The 20,000-nt window shown below is 36.3% G+C and overlaps 1 protein-coding gene across 1 annotated transcript in view; it reads right to left on the bottom strand.

Annotated features, from left to right (window-relative positions):
• Positions 1-20,000, bottom strand: part of Faf1 (Fas associated factor 1) — a 307,082-nt gene that overhangs the window by 164,005 nt on the left and 123,077 nt on the right. The window contains exon 8 of the mRNA XM_021200199.1: positions 9,298-9,384. Coding sequence (XP_021055858.1) covers positions 9,298-9,384 — 87 coding nt within the window. The remainder of the gene's footprint in view (positions 1-9,297; positions 9,385-20,000) is intronic.

Genomic DNA, 20,000 nt, shown 5'->3' with positions numbered 1-20,000 from the left:
CCCAATTTCCTATTATTTCTATTATCTCCTATTACTATTTATTCCCTATTTCCTATTTTCTTATTAATATTTCTTATTATTTTCTATTTTCGTATTATTTTACGACTTCTACTGAAGAACATACATACATAAAAACATTATGCCATGGTAAACATTTTAAATCCACTTATATTCAAATACAAGGGCTAACCTTACAGCTTACAAGGAAGAAGTGATTTTTGACTTCTCTGTTTCTTTTATTAACAATTTAAAACAGAAAAATTCATGCCTCTACAACTAGAAATGCAAAGAAACTATACCATTTTCTGCACATTTCCTAACTCCAGGATAATTTAGTGTTATTAGACAACTAGAGTTTTTAATTTTTAATACATATATATTGTTTAAATGCCAGAATTGTATTAAAAGTTCTCTGGACTCCTCAACACTATTTATTCAAAAGTGGGAGTGGGAATGGGTATCTATAGTGAAATAATATTCACTAGATCTAACAGCATAATTGCATACATGAGCTCACAAAAGATAAACCTCCATGTATAAGACCTGGACAAGGATCAAGACAGTCAAAGATCCCAGGATAGATAATGGAGGTCATGAAGATCCACCCCTATCTGTGGAGCTGCTGGGTGAGGGGAAGACAGTTTTCTTTGGGAATGTTGACCCAGAAGCTATCAATGCTGTAGTAGATGGCCCCACACCTACCTACATACAGGCAGCACTAAATGGACAAGATGGGTAAATAAGAGGGTGATGAGTAAAAAATAACATAAATTAGAAGGGAAATGGTGGGGAGAAAATGAACTGGAGGAGAGAGAGTAGGGGGTGGGCTGGATCCAAATACATTATAGGCATGAATGAATATTAAATGAAATGTATAACTAAAACATAGAAACATAAATTAAAGAAAGTTATATACTTCTAAGATATAATGGCAAAATAAATAAATATGCTTATTCCAAAAGGAAGGACTGTGAAAATAAGGCAGAAAAAAAATCAGACCAAAGTAAACCCAGCAGGACAAAGACCAACCCCTTCTTGTCTATACCTTGGACCTGGGATTCAAGAGAAACATCCGGAGCTCCAAGTGGACTCAGCCTTACACCTACAGCTCTACTACCTACACCACAAATGACTTCTCTTTTAAATTGGAAAAGGCAGTTTTCTTCACTAGACATCCCACATTTCTGACATTTATAATATCCACCTTTGTTGCAGTGTGCTGTCTAGTTTTACATCAACTAAATATAAACTAGAGTTGTTAGGGGAACCTCAGTTGAGAAAATGACCCCACCAGACTGGTCTATAGGCAAGCTTTTGGGGCACTATCTTGATGGGTGTGGGTGGGAAAAAAGGTTCCAGCTATAAGGTGCCTGGCCCTGGTGACTTTCTAGAAACTTAGAGCAAGCCTGACCTTGTAACTGTTGTTGTTGTTTGTTAGGGTCCAACTATGTAGCTGTCACTGTCCTGGATCTCACTCTGTAGAGCAGCCTGGCCGGAATTCACAGAGATCTGATTGCCTCTGCCAGCTGAATACTGGGATTAAAGGAGGGCAGAAATATGTCCAGCTATCCATTTGCATTTTTAATGTCTGTAAAATCAGCATTTGAAAGGTTTGGCCAATAATTTTTGAACTATAATTTGGCTCTCATCCATAGCCTCACTATCCTCTATCTGCCCAGGTCACTAAAATTTCATTAAGTAGCCTCACTAGAATAGGGGACATGGCTGTGACAACCTGTCCAGAGACTCTTTCACAGGCGCCTACCTACCTGTCTTTTAACTTAAGGTTGTTGTATTGAGTTTGAACTTTTACATCCTAGAGATTTTGATGTGTGAGTTCTTGCCCCCAAACACCTTTTCTATTATTCTAGAATAAAGTGCTCCTTAACTGCACCAATCTTTTTAACAATCATATAAATACAAGTCTTTGTGAAATTGATATATTTCAAACCTTTGAGTAAATAGGTGTAGTTGGTATTGCTTTTTAATTTTCTAAGAATTTGACAGTGTTTCCCATAATGGTACCATAGTGCATTCCTATATTGCTACTCATCCTATGTGATGGCAATGTTCATTTCCAATATTATACTGTTTATCTCTAGAAGAGGTTTGTGTGTGTGTGTGTGTTTCGCTCATTAATTTTGTCTTTTCGCTTAAATACTTTGGAAAATTCATAGTATATATAATATCTATTTAAAGCTACTTTCATATGCCTTGTGATTGACATCTTTCCTTATTGTGAGTCAGACTTCCTTGTCCATATGCCCAGTATCTTTTGATTGGATATTAGACTATGTTTTGCCATTGACCTGATGATCAACTTGCTCCTTTTGAGCTTTATTTTAAGCTTCTACAAATGAAATTCTCAAGCAGTCTTCAATTTAGAGCCAGTTTCTTCACTCCACTAAGGTGTAAGACTGTGATGATATCTATGGGGTGCCAGGTGTCTTCTCGGAGGCATCTGGCTATGGTGGGTAAGAACTCAAAATCCTTTCCAGTTCTTTAACCTGGCAGCTATTGTTTGCTTAGCCTTCTGGAACATCACTCAATGAATGCAAATGGATACTTGGGGAACTCTACACAAACCTTTTCGGCTATTGTTCTGACAAAATTTAGCTATGGCACTCAGAAGTTTTCTCCACACATAATGCAAGACTATCACAGAACTAATCTGTTCCTTCTTCAAAGTCTTCAATTACCTGTGAAGAAATGCCTGAAATCTGGAGTTGTGTGTGGTAGCAAATGCCTATACTCTCAGTACTTGGGAAGCTAAGATTCGAGGACAGAAAAGTTTGAAACCAACCAGAGCTACATAATGCAATCCATCTCAAATAAAACAAAACACCCTGAGAAACAGTTGTCTTATATCATCCTCCTATGAGTTTATACAAAGAAGAAAATTCTCAGAGCAGTCACAACTTCATAGAAAGAAGCATTAATAAACTGAAATGAAGACTGGTAGAATTTTATCTAAGTGCTTATAACGTTCCTTTTGGGAGCCTGTTTCTGAGTGTTCTCCCTTCCTTCTGTTTACTGAGTAAATATTTCCCTTGAGTATGTTCATCATGCTCTAACTTCTTACTCTTCTCTACAGGATAAAGTCCACTTCACTACTTTTCTTGCTTTTTAAAGCCAAACTTTTTTTTTTAACTGCTTTCAAATTTTTTCTTTCTTCTGTTTAGTTTTGTCTGTGTTATTTGGAAAAGACTCTGCATGTTGACAAGGGCAATGAACTCCCGAAGCTACTGAGTCTCACTACAATTCAGAAGCAACATTATCCATGACCCTGCCAAATAAAGAAAAAGCCAGTGAAAATGTCCAAAGACTGCCCAAATTCAGCTGCCCTAAGACAGGTTAACAAAGTAATTTAAATAGCATAAGATGACCCTGAAGCTACTCAAAGACTGATTCTGAATCCGAGTGTGTACGTGATAAAAAGAAGATGTTTACTCAAGAGAAAAGGAGATAATGTTTGTTGAATGCCTACTAGATGCCAAATATTACACAAGGGGTTGAAAAACAGTAAAAGGTCTTAGTGTAGATATTTCAGGTTCTGTGGACCTGAAAGGTTTTGTGGCAACTACGGTCATGCCAATATAATGGAAAAGTAACTATATACATTGTATAAAAAAATGGGTGTCTCCCACTAAAAGATTAGTAACAAGAACAGACAGATGGTGAGTATGATTTGGGCTGACAGTCCTTACTGCTAGTCTCTACATTGTATAGTTCATGTCCTTTTACATTAGGAAAATAGATATAACTTATCTGTCCTATAAAAATGACAGCATTATGTTGGGCATGGTGGAACGAACACACACACACACACACACACACACACACACCCAAGACTGAAGGCTGAAGCAGGATGGTCACAGAGCCGAAGCAAGACTGAGATGAGGGAGATCCTATTTTAAACACAAAACAAGCAAAACTGGCACCTTCACATTATATGACCGAATGTGCTAAACCACTGAATCTTCACAGTACATTACTTTCAAAGATATAAATATTGCCTTCATTTTGTAGATGACTAGTTACCTTATGAAACTTACCCAAATAACAGCAATGTTGAAATTCAGTGAACTCAAACTGGTTTGCTCACTTGTGCTCTGATTCATTAACTTATACCCCCCTTCCCCCTTCTCTCTCACACCAGTCAGTCTTGGCCTGCATGGAAAAACAAACCTGGATGGAAAGTTTTCAGACCAAAGACTGAGGATTCTGAATGCCAGAATAAAAATTTGACATAAAGAAGAAGATATTGGACTGCTGTTGAAGTTGATAAGGTAAGCTGAAAGTCATTCCATGATATATTTCAGAAATATTACCCTTACAGAAATGGATTAGAATGACTCCACAGAAGCTTATAGATCTACTCAGTTGATAATGTCAATGTGGTAAGTATTTGGTAGCTATGGGAGTCTGCATTGGAACACCAGCTTCTGTAATGTAAAGGCACCCAGCCAGAAAAATGGCTTGAACTTGACACCTGTTTACTATAGGGCATTAGGGGGAGAAAGAAAGGGAAAAAAAAAAAAAAAAAAACCACAGGAAAAAATGGTTCCCAAAAAAGGATCAAAACAGGGGCATTCCCCCCCCCCCAATCACAGATGTTTTTTTTGAATGATAAAAAAGGTGTGTAAGGAGAGTGTGTGTGTGTGTGTGTGTGTAAATTTTGGGTTATTTTTATACAGATGCCATAATGTACTGGACTTGCTTGAGTGGCCTTGCAAATTGTGAGAATACTTAAAAAGTTAGTTCTTGACAGCCAACACATGCTCTGTAACCTCTAATTCTAAAAGAAAAGGGGAAATAAATAAAATATTAATATCAAGCATTAAAACTACATGATTCTCCCACTTCATAAGCATTACTTAGAATAACCATATATTCAAATTGCATTATAAAAAAGGTCTAAACATCATTGGTAGTGTTAAAGTTACATCTACTCTCTGGTAGTCAAAGGTGTCCTTGCTAATGTGAAAGATGAGATTTCCCCTCCTTCCATCTCCTTGTTCTTACAACTGAACTCCACAGCATGACAACATCTCCCTACTGCTGAGGCTTTGCATACCTATTTCCTGATGAAAGAGTGCAAAGGAAGCTAAAAGAGTTGTTGACCAAATACAGGATCTCTTGTCCCAGTAGAATATAGCTATAAGCAGGAAAAAATTTTAAATCTGAAGAGATTGCAACAATGTTTCCATGGATGCTGACTTTAATTTGTAGCTAGATAATAGAATACTGAAGTTTACCAGGTTATAAGATCCTTTAAGACAACACAAGAATCTAATTATACAAATTCCATTCCTTTGTCCTGTCTTCAAAGTCAAAAATTAATGACAACTATAATGAAAAAAATTTCTAGTTACTACCAAGTATTTTTTCATATAGTATAAAACATAAATGGAACATTATAAAACAATCCTTCCTTACCTTCCTCAAAAAAAAAAAAAAAAAAAAAGCCACACTGCTGCAAACTTCATGCCATAACATTTATTTATTTTAAATGTTCAACTCAGCTTACTACAATTTAAGTTTGTAACATTTCCCATCACCCCAAATCGATTAGTTTCTTGGTCTGTGGAATTTCCATAAATATATGGAGGCCACTCTATGCATGTTCTGTGTATAGTCAAACCCACTCAAAACCTCCTGCTACTAAGCAGCAGTAGTATAAACTGAGTTCACTTTTAGTGACCTTTGTAGTCCATCTTCTAGCCTGGCAGTGAGAGGCAGGTTTTCAGGTGCTGTCACTGAATGTTAAGCTATCCTAGGTATTAAGTTATGGCATACTGTCCTGGAAAGAAATTAATTATATTTTTGTTGCTAACACATTTCAGACTGTTTACACAGCTGCCATTTCTCAGCTGTACTCAATCCATGCCCTAAGCTGTGAGGACGATCTTGTTTTGTAGCAGACGCCTCCACTCGAGTGTTTTCAGTAAGTATAAAAACAACACCACCTGCAACAATACAGATTACACGGGAAGCACTAGCATTACATGTTTTTATGGTCCTAATGAAACAAAAGTTTCTGACATTTATTTGGCTAGACTCTCAAAAGACTATAGTTATGACATTTTTGGCCTGGACTCAAGCACGGGAGCTAACAGATCTGCAATGGCACCAGTTAAAAGCCGCCTGGCCCTAAACATCTTTGTTGTCTCAAATCATGCAGTTCAAGGCACATCCTGCCAATGTGGCAACATTTGCTTTGGGGAAGTGTGGGCAGGCACCACTTCACAGGTCCTGGGAAAAGGTGCAAATATGAATAATGAGGCAACAGGATGAGGCGTAATGAGGATCCCATCTCTGCTTGCTATAATGATACAGCACCAGGTACTGTTACATTTCTGGTTACTCTCAGCTTAACGTGTTTTCCCAGAGTAATAAAATTACATTGCAACTCTTCATTAAAAGTAAAATCTTACACAAATACTAAAACATGGGTTTCAAAGAAGACTGTATCAAACTAATTCAATAAATTAGGACACAGACTGCAAGAGGTACTTTAGTCCAGAGGATTAGGTCCTATTCTGCTTAATTTTCCTGTTGGTTTGAGACTGTAACTCATCAGCTTATTTCCTGGTTTCTGTAAATGTGAGGTCAAAATAATTTTTGTGTAAACTCAAGAGCTTATAGATTTACTCTGAAGCCTATGCACCCTTGCATTTTAAGACTTTCTCCATTATTTTCTGTCTTTACTGTCATTTCAACTAGTTATTACTGCATAAGCTTTAAATACATAAACCACATATATCACTGGGCCCCAGGATTGCTCGATAGATGGATAATCTAGATTGTCTCTGTCCTTACTAATTCCTTACCACACAGATACCTTTTCTTATGCTAAAAATCAGTCAATGCTTGCCTTTCCTACTTGAGTTATTTTAAGTACAATATTAACTGACCTCTTTACTGTTCACTGTTAAGCAACACATTAATTTTCAGAAAAATGGTGGACAGTGACTGAGACTGAGAGAATTTTAATGATGTTCTTGGATCTTAAATTATCTACTTCTAATAATGGTATTTATGTCTTATGTCTTATAAAGAATTTTAGACAACAGTATGAACATTTCTACTTTTTGATGTCTTCTTAGATCCTAAAAGAAAAAAAAAAAACGATTAAATAAAAACCACCAAAGCAAGCAAACAAAAGTTATCAAAAAAGCAACAATTACAGCCTTGTCTTTGACAGTGACCAACCAGCCAATAATTTTAGTCATACACTATACTGAAAGTACTGCTAGGAAAGAATCCTAGTGTTTTCTGATTATTTTTAAATTTTTGAAACCCACAAGGCATTTTTCCAAAGGTGTGTGGTTTATACTGTAGCTAGACTTAGAATTATCTTGTCTTCTAAAACAAATTTGTTTTAAACTGTTAGGCTGCAATGACCAAAAAAAAAAAAAAAAAGCAACTGTCCAGACAGGTGTAGCATTTATAGAAAATATTAAAAAGCGAATTCAATTCTAAGGTACAATCATGATTTAGTATTATACAATGTTTACAAAGTTCTTGATTCTTTTTAGCATGTTTATTTCAAAACTTAGATTTAATTTAGAATTCCTGAAACATTCTCCTATTTGCATATAAAAAATGTTTATGGGCTGAAGAGCTAGCTTAGAGGTTAAGAACACTTCCAGAAGATCAGAGTTCAATTCCGAGCACTCACGTTGGGTGGATCACAACTATCTGTAAATCTAGCTCACAGAATTTCTGTCCTTTTCTGTCTTCCACCGCCAACAGAAACACACACATCAAACAGAAATAAAGTGATTGATTCCTAATGGCATATTATTATCCCCGCATCCATCACTCAGACCTCATCACAGAAGCTTCTTCTTGGAGTAGAAGGGAATTAGCATAGAGACCTGCAGCTGGGCAATGTGCAGAGAGAGGCTTTGGAGCACTCAGCCCTAAAGGAAGTGTCTGTATCATACCCCTACCCTCAAGGCTCAGCAATCTATGAGGGAGAGGGCACAGAAAGACTGGACGAGCCAGAAGTGGCAGACAACCTCAAGGAAACACTCATAGACACAAGAGACCAATGTGCATATGAACTCACAGACTGAGTACTACCTGGAACACAAATTTAAGTCAAGCAAAATCCCAGTACAAATAAGGAAAAGTGGGCACAACTCCCACACCTAGCTAAGAAGTTATCCGCAATCAACAGCTGCCAGGAGGGTGAAAAACAGTTTTCATCAATTGAGTGATAATGGGTCTATCAACCATACCCCAGTGCAAGCTTCACATTCAGGAATAGTTAGCCAACACAAATCAGACTCCAGTATACAGTATAAAATTCTCAAAAAAACAATTTTTTTTCAAACAAACATATAACAACAAAAATGCCAACACCAAAAACATGACGGTTATAGGTTTAGCAAGTAACAGGTTACAGGTAATTAAGTAAATATGGGGAGAGAGGACCAAAACTTCATGTCAGTGGGCTTAAGATGATAAAATCTATTCTTTGGAAAAGAGTTAATTGCTGGGAAAATGGCAGAGATAAAGAAGAGTTTCCAAATTTACAATAAAAAGTATTTATAAATCGCTATTATTGAAAGATGACAAGCTTATAATTGCTTGATTTTTAGGGCAGTGAAATGTACAAATTTTTTTTTTTTTTTTTTTTTTGGTTTTTCAAGACAGGGTTTCTCTGTATAGCTCTGGTTGTCCTGGAACTCACTTGGTAGACCAGGCTAGCCTCGAACTCAGAAATCCGCCTGCCTCTGCCTCCCGAGTGCTGGGATTAAAGGCCTGCGCCACCAGGCCCGGCGCGAAATGTACAAATTATTTAAAGATTTTATATCAACTACAAAATGTAATAATTTTCAAAGTACCTGACCACTGACACACACACACACACACACACACACACAGAGAGAGAGAGAGAGAGAGAGAGAGAGAGAGAGAGAGAGAGACTCATATGTAAATCAACATGTTAGGCTGATTTTGAAATATCTATGATTTATAATTTTTTGTACTTTAAACATCAAATTGATAACCTAACATATTCTCATAAAGGAAAAGATTAAGTCAAATCAAGCAATATCAAGTTCCTAACACTGATATACATCATTACCAACATAATGTTAATATGCTTGGCTTACGGGCATTTGTTCTATAAATGTGTTCAAATTATTCCAATTTTTAAAAAAAAATTCTGACATGACTTGATGCAAATAAAAAGTTTTTTCAATGGAAAACTCAAAGCATTTAATTCTGCTTGTAGAAGCCAATTATACTGTGAAGAGAGGCTGTAACTAGACTGTAACTTACTGAGTCATCGGTGGCAGAAGCTGGCCAGCCCTCCCATAACTGATGTCGAACAGGTATACTTGTAAGGTCATACACATTTCTCTTTACCTATAAAAAGAAAGCAACAGAATTAAAATAAGATTTTTTTGACCTTATTCTATTATAGTACCTTTATTTAAGATAAGACATTAATTCATATTTTCTTTTAGTTTCAATACAATAATTCAGCACTAATACAAGTCATAACAATTTTACAAAAGTTTAAAAAAAAACACCATAAATTTAAAAGCAGAATTTCAATGAAGGCTATGCAAAGTAATATTTTAAGAAATAACTTCCTGTTATGACTAATGTTTTTAGTGTACATGTGTTCATACGGTAGATATATGCATTTGAGTATGGGTACACTCAGAAGCGAGAGGCAAATCCTTGGACCTGGAGTTGTCAGCCTCCCTGTGTGGGTGCTAGGAACTGAACTCAGGTTCTCTGTAAGAACAGTACCTCCTTAAGCACTGAGCAATCATCACCCCAGACTCTGATGACTGGGATCTTTGCTGACTTCAAGTCTCTTGTCAGTTAAGAAACTCCAGGTAAAGCCGGGTGTGGTGACGCACGCCTTTAATCCCAGCACTTGGGAGGCAGAGACAGGCGGATTTCTGAGTTCGAGGCCAGCCTGGTCTACAAAGTGAGTTCCAGGACAGCCAGGGCTATACAGAGAAACCCTGTCTCAAAAAACAAAAAACAAAAAACACAAAAACACAAAAACACAAAAACAAACAAAAAAAACAAAAACAAAAAAAAGAAACTTCAGGTAAAGGTTCACTGAGAGCTGACTACATTTACAAACGTTTATAAGTAATTTAATTTTAAAACTTTATGATTCAAACAAAAGTATATTTCAAGTTTTATTAAAGAGAAGAAATGAATTTGGTTGAAGTAGAGTGAGGGATTGAAGTTACTTTATGTTCTAGTTTAAAAGGCACTAAACAAAATAAAGCAGGTTGTATGATTTCTTTTAATTAATCCCAAACTTAAAACTGAAGTGATGTTTCCATTAATGTAATATTTTAGCCTCTCCTAAAGTCAAAGTAAAGTTCCTTAGTGAGTTCCAGGGCAGCCAGAGCTACTTAGTGAGAACCTGCCTCAAACAAGCCTGCAATCAACCTTGTACCTTTCACTTTACAGGGAGAAGAGTCAAGTGAAAAAAACAAGGTGTGGAGAGTTCAACCATTTGCCATCCAGTGACTTAAGAAGGAGTCTATCTTTCTGGGGGAGGCAGGGATAGCCTACACCTGCAATCCTGGTTCTCCTTTATAAGGCAGAGGACCATGAGTAAGGGGCCAGCTTAGACAATTTACAAGAACTCTGCACAGCCAGACACCCCCCCCCCCAGATCACACCCCTAATTTCTTAAACAGAAAATCTATTTTATTCTTCATTTACAATTAAAACTATTAGTTCCTTATAATAATAAAGAGGCAGTCCACCTTAACAAATTCTTCACTCAGTGTACTCTACGATCCAGGCTAATCTTGAGATGTTACACATATGTTAGTATGTGTAATATACTATGGTTAGTATTTTAATATGGCTGCTCAACAAGAAGCACAAACTCATACTTCTAAGACGTAGAACTTTAAAAGTGCCATGCTAGTCAGCAGCAGCATTTTGTTATCGTATTACTCTTTATTATACATAAACATATCTAAGTTACCCTTCCAGCGAAACAGAGATATGCACACATTAAAGAAAAAGACAAAACAAAACATGGAACTCAATCTATTTTTATCTCTAATGTGCACCTGGGGGTGGAGGTGGGCAAACATGGGAATTAGTAAATGAGATCCTAGGAGCTTGGGACAGTGCTTGATTCCACACTCAATTTAAACAAGCAGCTTTTCTCCAAATTGGCTTAGCAGTGCTCAGGCTACCCTGCAATATTTTGCTTACAGTTGTCACATCAACTTTGGAAATTTTGATGAGTCCTTACCAATTCAACAACTTAGCAAGAGGCAACTGGACCAGCTTTTAAGCACTTTCACTAGCTGAGTCTATTTCATCACACTAAAAAATTAGTGCTCTCAGGGGCAAAAGTACTTCAACAATCCAAAGCATTGCATTCATAAAAGAGAAAAGACGGGAACAAATGCATGAGGAATTTTTAGACTTCAAGAAAAAAGAAATCTTTATTTAAACTTAAATTTTGAGTTGCTAGCTACATCAGAACTCATCAGCTATTTTTAAACAAAAGCAGGAAAACTCTGTGTGTGTGTGTGTGTGTGTGTGTGTGTGTGTGTGTGTGTGTGTGTGTGTCTGTGTCTGTTGGTTACTCCAGCATTGGAATCTTGCACAAACATGATGGGTGCACAGACAAGTAGCCTTGTAATAAAATTCCTTAAATTCTACCTTAATTCCAAAATACACTGATTCATTATCTTGAAATAAACAGTATTTTCTTATTTCATTATCTCATATATAACTGCAGTGAATTGAATGACATTCCTCTGCTAGTCTAAGCCTGAAAAGCATGTTCTGGCTATAGTGCTCTGTTGGTATAAAGCACAATGCCAGACTGATGTGCTGAACAAAAGTGATCAAAGTTAGAGTAATGTTAGCCACTGCAGAAGTATTTGGCTTCATTGTCCTTCCCAGAATGACATCTGTTAAAGCAACTTGTCATAGAACAAACTAGTTAATGCAGAGAGAACTTAGCCGTGAGAGTACTATGTAAAGCATATTAAGCTAATGTTTGATTGATTGTCCCAACGCAAATGCTAAATTTATAGAGTACTCTGAAATTATGACAAAAGAAATCTTTTAGGCTAAATTACAGCCACTAAACAGCAATTTAAGTGAAAACAAATTAGCTTTTCAAAATTAAGTCCATGCTATAACCATAGGCAGACTTTTACCATTATAAAAGCAAAGCAGTAGCAGAAACACCAAAATAGTGAGTTTAATAAGAGATATAAAATTCATTGCCTTTACTGATGAGTGTATCCAATTAAAAGTTTAAATCACCATTGTTCAGGAAAGGAAAAAAGGTATACAAAAAAAATGTAAAAGTATTTTTTTAAAAGCAGTCTTTGAGCTATGTATAAAATGATGCAGATGGATTTGAACTTCCTATGAAACAGATCAAAGATGCAATTCTCCTAGAGAGGGAGGGAAACTAAAGTGAAAAGAAGCAAAGAGAAACAGAAGGGGGGTAAGAGAGTAGGTATGCTGGAGAGAACAGAAAAAGACATGGGGGGAAAGCATAAAGGGGGTACTTTGAGAGAGAATGGGAAGAGAGGGGAAATTGTGGTGTTGGTATGAATTGTGAGGATCTGAGAAAGGTAGAATGAATGCAGGTAGGTCTGCTGTGCGGACTCCCAGCTGACACGCTGTCCCATTTCTGATGCAGTTCAATCTTTAAAGACTGTTAAATTCCAGTTAAGTAGGAACAAGTGACACTTCACTGGATAACATTCCCTAAGGGATTTTTTTTTCCCTTTGGTCTTACACATTTTCTTTGATCAGCACTGGCTCAAAATCATGCTGAACATTCAAAACCTTTTCAATTCTTGTTTTGTGTTAAGCTCTAAATCTATGAGATTTTAAGCTACTAACCCCCATGCAAATGTTTCATTTAGTTCTGAAGGAATATAATAAATACTGTGGTTGTCAGCTAAACATTAAAACAAACTATACTGTATTAGAATTACAAGTTCTAAACTCACCATGGATATTTTTCCTCATATTTGCTTTCTAGATTTTTTTAGAGAATTTTTCTCACTGCTTCAGATACATAGATACATACATACACACACATGCTTATGTACATATACACATACACACATATATAAACACACACAACCCAGAATAATTTGAAAAAGTACAGAATATGTTTCTGATTTATTATCATAGCTGATGTATATCTACATACTTAAACACAGCACCCAAGGAAGGTCCATCTTATCACAGCATGCTCAGTGTATTTTCCAAGAACTCACCTTCCCCCAACTTTTATTTTAAATTCATTTAAAATTTCAAACAGCTTTTCTTTGAGTAAAGGTTCATTAGAATTTCTGACAGAGTAATTCTTAGGTAAGATACCCTACTAAATGCTAAATTTTGAGTTTCAGACCTAAGATTAGACTCAAATGAGTTGTTCTTAGTTATTACAACTGAAAACTAGAGGCTTGTGAAGCTTAGCAGAAAACACTTATCAGTTATAATAAAGTAATTGCTTGTAAACTGAATACTGATAAAAGTGTCAAAACTTTTCTCAGGAAATTGTAAATGCCATCAAAGTGTGTGTTTTGGCATAAGAAAATCAGACCTGGAGTTCTGATTCTAATCCCAGAGCTATTACTGTGCACAAATTGGCTGAGCCTTTCTGAGATTTAGTTCACTCAACCTTAGAAGAGAATAAAGATCATTTCTGATTTTCAATGCTATAAAATCCTATGATTTCATAAAGATATTGGAGTTAATCCTGGATGTAGAAAAGAGCTAAATATATGCAAAAACAAAGCCATAATGAGGAAGTTTACAAACACTAAGGCTCTTGCCTTGATTTTCTTAAATGGAAGAAAAGAGTCAATAAATATAACAGATATCAAAGAGAAAAATAAAAATTATTTCAGGTGAGAAATAAAGATATAGAAGCATTTTAAGTATTTTTTTCTTGAACAAATAAAATTTAGCCTTTACTTTGTTTATACCTTAACAAAAACCTAATTGATGTTTTTAATCTCATAGGATCTAATTTTAAAATAAAGCCTGTCATAATGGTTTCTGAAGTAACTATATCTTCAACTGATGACAATCAGTGATCCCAAGCTAGACCACTGTTTAACAGCTAGAACATTTTTAATTCACTTCATTAAAAATCTTTGAAATCGGGCCCATAAGTTGTTATTAAACATTTTAATTTAGGAAAATATATTGAGATGATAGGGGTTCCAAACAGCTTTTAATTGGTTCTTGATTCTCTGAATTAAAACACTAACACACAGTATTGTCTTTCCAAGCTTTCCAAGCAGCATCATGAACCAACAGGCACCCATGTGATTTTCCTGCCACTGTTACAAGAACAAAAGGTCTCTGGAGACAGGAGAAGCTAAGCTTACCCAAACTTAAAATATATCAAATTATGAGCTGCAACTACATGGAACAAGTAAGTGTTTGCAGTGGTTTGTTTAAATCAAAACAAGGCACACAGACCAGGCTGAGTTCCAGTTTCCTGGCAATCCATGGTGCCCTGAAAGGCTTGTGTAGTTAAGAAACCAATCACTTCTGATTCAGAATGGGCTCTGAACACATACTACATATCTAATGCCTTTCCTTTTTCTCCTTTTTAACATATTGTACATGCACTGCAGTTGCACACGGATTTGTTTTACTAAGATGCAAGTTAAACCCGTCTAAAAATCCTTCCTGAACAAAAAAACGTTTGAAAGCGATGGTGCAAGGGGAATGAGAAGGTGGCATCAGTAATCAAATGTTAATTAGCAAGCTTCTCCTCCTTCCCCCAGGGCTGGCCTGTGTTAGAGAATTCAAATCAGAAATCAATGCTCCAAGTGTTTAACTATTACTTCTTCTCATTAACCATTAAAAGACCAAGCAATTTTCTCCTCATAAAAACAGTAACTCAAGAATTTCTTTTTCTCAAATACCGTCTTTCTAGAAAACAATGAAGAGGCCTGTAAAATTCAAGCGCTTTTCAACCAGGCTTTGAACCAACTATATTCTGCACTTGGTTCTAAATGAATTCTTAGTCTCACAACTGCACCTTCCTTCTGCCATACTTAGAAAACAGATTTTGCTTCTTCCTTATAAAATGACATGAGATTATTGGGATAGTAATAATAAGGTGAATCAAGTACAGAATCTAGTTTAAACACATACAATTGTAAATGGATTTGATTTTGGCCATCATGAACATGAACAACTACCAGAAATAAGATTAAGAATTTCCGCTGGTAACATACATGGAAATTATACTGAAACTTTGATGAGAATAAAACTACTGTAAAACTACAAAAGCTACATATTTACACCAAACTAACCTAAGTACTGGATTCAAACAAAAATAAATTTATATCTTTTCTTAAAAGTTATGTCTATGTTAAAAGATAAAACATTTTTTTTCTTGATTCTTGGGTTTCCCAAACTGGCCTTGAACTCACTGTGTAGAAGAGGATAACTTCAAACATTCTGATCCTCCGGCCTCCGTTACCAGATATACACCAGACTTATGTGGGGCTATGGAAGTAATCCATGGCTTCATACATACTATGCAATCACTTTACTAAGTTACATTCCCAGCTCTCAAATCATAATTCTGAAAGAGCTATGAAAATCCATAATAGATAAGAAATTAGGCTAAATGTCACAAATGTTTAAAAACCTAAATAATAGGACCTAAGTGGATTTCTAGAAAGGTTTTAGAAAAATTCAGTCATTCTCAAAGCAGTAGTGGTATCAGCAGGAAGAAATTACAGAGCCCTGTGATTCCAGTGTGCTGAACATTCTGGAGCATTGCATGACGAATGGTACCCAGCCTTAAAAGTGATTCTTACCAGTCTGAAGTGTAAGATGCACAACTTTATATATAGGCTTCTCCAGACAGCCATGCCTCTTTAGCTAACTGATTTTTCAACCATTCAAAGTCTTAAGTGGCCCTGTCAAATTTATAAAGTAAATTTCTAGAAATCCCCAAATTTTGTTTCAGTTAAGAATGTAGGTGGGGCCGGGCCTGATGGCGCAGGCCTTTAATCCCAGCACTCGGGAGGCAGAGGCAGGCGGATTTCTGAGTTCGAGGCCAGCCTGGTCTACCAAGTGAGTACCAGGACAGCCAGAGCTATACAGAGAAACCCTGTCTTGAAAAACAAAACAAAACAAAAAACAAAAAAAAACAAAACAAAACAAAAAAAAAAGAATGTAGGTGGGATTAGATGGCAAATTGCTGTCATGAAAAAAATCATTGTACCTTATAAATTTACACTCTTTAAATAAAGTCTGAAATTATGGAAATTATGGAAAGATTATATTTTAATCTATATTTTTGTCATAGGAAACTCATGATAGACTATAAATATCATGAAAGAAAATAGTTGGTTTACTGCCTGTAGTCAAAATAAAACAGCAGGGCCTTTAATATGTGCTCTTAAAAGCACCCCCCCCCATATAAAATGAAGTAAATTAATGAGTTTGTGGCATTAGGAAGTAAAATAAGTAATAAATAAAAACCCAGAAATAACTGCCACAAACATTTTTAAGATTCTCACGTTAAGACAGCATTCATCCTGTAAAGCCCAGTTTATGTTTTAATACCATTGGTTCAATTTATCTATTAGTCTACTAGTGATAGAGCATGTGTTCAGCACAGTCAAAGCTCTGGATCAGATCCCCAGGAGAACAGAGGACAATAAAAAAGAACACAAGACAAAAGATTCTTCATGAATATTTCTCCTAAGTCAGAAATGTTCCAAATGTGAACTTCTGAAGGTAAAACAAAATGTATCAGAAGCAATGCACTAGCTAATCTCAAGGATCATGCTACCAAATATTTAGCTACAAACAAATCTACTATAGCCCTGTCCATAAAATATTAAAATAGTACAATCTCATATCCAGCAGTGTGATAACTAAATAAATGAAATATGGAACAAGAAAAGTGGCCACTCTGGAAGAGGAGAGAACAACTAGTTTCAGAGTAAGGATGACAGAAATGTCCTTGGTCCCTGCCAGAGGTCTGGAGTGTCAGAAGAAGTTCTGTTTCTGTGCTATCTCTTTCCTGAAATGAGCATCCTTTCCTGGAAACTACATGAGGACTTGACCTAAACTAAGAGCTCCTGGACACCTTGTGGATGGGACAGCAGGCCTGTCTACCTTCCTGTGCTTTACTAACCAGCCAATAGCCCTACAAAGCCACACAACAGCTTGATGCTCCTGCTTTTGCTACATCAGAGAAACTGAGCTTTCAATAATGAAATTTCTAAGACTTGGCTTTCTAGGGTCTAGAAATTTCATTCTTTGAATTCAAAAGTCACCCAGTGACTGAACTAGAACTCAGTCAGTGAACATTTTGTGTGGCTGTGAGATTCCAGCACTTTTACTACTGAGTTAGAACTCCCTCTCACACACACCCGCCCGTCACTGAAGAAAGAGAGCAAACCTGCATCAAATTCAATGACCACAGTTTTAGTACATTCAAGCAGGGCCTGCAAAGAATATCCCAAAGGCTATTAAAACTATTATCTTTTTCTACCAGGAAGTTACATCGAAATATCACCAGTTCTATTTGTTTTCATGTGGTCTCTGGTGCTTCTGTACTGCCAGGTGCACTCAACAGACTGTATCTTGATTTTTTTTTTAAATGTTTATTATTATTTGCCCTTTTACTACATCCTAATAATAGTAGATAATATTACTAACTTATAAGATGTTGAAAATTAGAGACTATAACCATAAATAGGGTATCCACATCACCTCCTTCAAAAGCTCAGAAAACATTATGGGAATAAGGGTGGAAAAATATAAGAGCCACAAAATTAGACATGGAAGGCTGCCTTGTGAGCATGGCAGAGCTGCAGCACTTGCACTCAGAGCAGCTGGTTGCCTACTTAAAATCTCAAGACTGGGACTGACAACATACACTATCATGAGGGGAGAGATCAAAGCGCCTAAGCCCTCCCTCAGACATCTTCTGGGGTGTAGCCACTATTATAAAACACTTGCTCCTGCAAACAATTCTAATGAAACTTATTCAGTTAAAAAAATAAAATAAAGCCAGGCGTGGTGGCACACGCCTTTAATCCCAGCACTTGGGAGGCAGAGGCAGGCGGATTTCTGAGTTCGAGGCCAGCCTGGTCTACAGAGTGAGTTCCAGGACAGCCAGGGCTACACAGAGAAACCCTGTCTTGAAAAACCAAATAATAATAATAATAATAATAATAATAATAATAATAATAATAATAATAAAATAAAAAACAAGACAGGAAAATAGAGGGAGAACTAGCTGGAAAAAAGAACGAGCGTAATGGGAAAAGCATATATATATATATATATATGTGTGTGTGTGTGTGTGTGTATGAAAATGTCAGGATAAAGTTAATTATGCATAATTAATGGATGCTAATGTTTTTTAAAAATTAGGGTCTGAGGATACAGCTCAGTTGTATAGTGCTTGGCTATTAGGCACAATGTTCCAGATTTAATTCCTAATGTCACAAAAAAGGGGGTATAAAATATGTACACTTTTGCTTAAATACATGCATATGTACATACTTATCCATACTATATTATTGGTAGAAAAACAGAAAGATGTACAACAAATATACAATTTTATCCTCTCTATATGATGGAATTATGACTCATTTTACATATCTGAATGATTTGTTTTCCATTTTTAATGAAGAATTTTTAAAAATGTTTTCATTAAAAGAAACTTGCACCAGAATATCCTAGGTTTTTATTTCAATTGTTTTATTAATTGTCTGGTTGATGCTGAGTATAGAAGAGGGGAAAGAAACTCAACCACTACTCAAAGTCTTCAATAAAGTGGTTCCTAGTTTATATTAAATCACCATTCCCATAATAACCTTTTCATGCATTATTATCTCTATTTTAGAAAAGTAAAGACTGAAGCTCATATAGAGTGACTGGTTCAGGTTTCTTCCACTTAGTGAATGCTAAGTACAGGCTCTAACTTAGTTCTAGGAAACTCTAAGGTCTAGACTCTTCCATAATTTCAGCAGACTTCTTAATCTGAATTTTGTCTATAAATTAAAAACTTGTGGTGAATTATGTTTAAAAGTCTTTCTACCTGATATTTTTATAATTGTAAATAAAGAATTTCTCTCTTAGCATCTTCTTCAAGACAGGATCTCGCTACCTAATTTAGTGTAGCGAGACTCCCTTGCCTTAGCTACTCGAGTGCTGGGATTATGGTCCTGTACCATCACACAACTGAGTTTTCTGAGATCATTCCCACTTACTCTGAGTAGCGGTCAGTAAGTAGTAACAAGTGAGAGTGACCAACTACAGGTAGTTCTATCACAAGAGCAAGAAAAACTTTCTACAGCTGTTGTACTGAAGAAGCAATCAAGTATAGCTGCTGGATGTCAACTTTGAACTTCTGAGTGCTGCATAGGAAGAAGAACTGACAAAGCAGAGAGCAACAGGTTATTGTTAGGTAACTGGGTATTGCTTCCACAGTTACAGGGTAGTTCCTGGGATCACAGTAACTGAAAAAGAAGCAGCAAGACATAGATACAACCACAGAGGAAATAAACCAAGGCAAAAGAATATTAACATGGTAAGCAAGCTTTATCATATGATGTTATATGATATCATCACTGATCGATGCCTGAGTCTCCCTCAAGTGTAGTAAAAGAATATAAGATCCCCACGAGGATGGGGCTGGAGGGGTGGCTTAATGATTAGGAGAACTGACTACTCTTTCAAAGGTCTTGAACTCCCAGCTCACAACCACCTGTAATGGGATCTGATGCCCTCTTCTGGTGTGTCTGAAGACAGCTACAGTGTACTCATATAAATAAAATAAATAAATCTTTAAAAAAAAAAAGATTCACCCAAGGGCACTATAACTTTACTTGGCCAATGTGCAGTAGACCAGGTCTTTCCTACCTTGTTTGTTATTCCAGTCCTGTTCCCTCTCCCCCATACCCCTTTCATCCCCCTCCCTCCCTCCCTCCCTCCCTCCCTCCCTC

This window comes from Mus pahari, chromosome 6, assembly GCF_900095145.1.
Source record: "Mus pahari chromosome 6, PAHARI_EIJ_v1.1, whole genome shotgun sequence".
NCBI classification, from domain to species: domain Eukaryota; kingdom Metazoa; phylum Chordata; class Mammalia; order Rodentia; family Muridae; genus Mus; species Mus pahari.
This window is presented reverse-complemented; position numbering and strand designations above follow the sequence as displayed.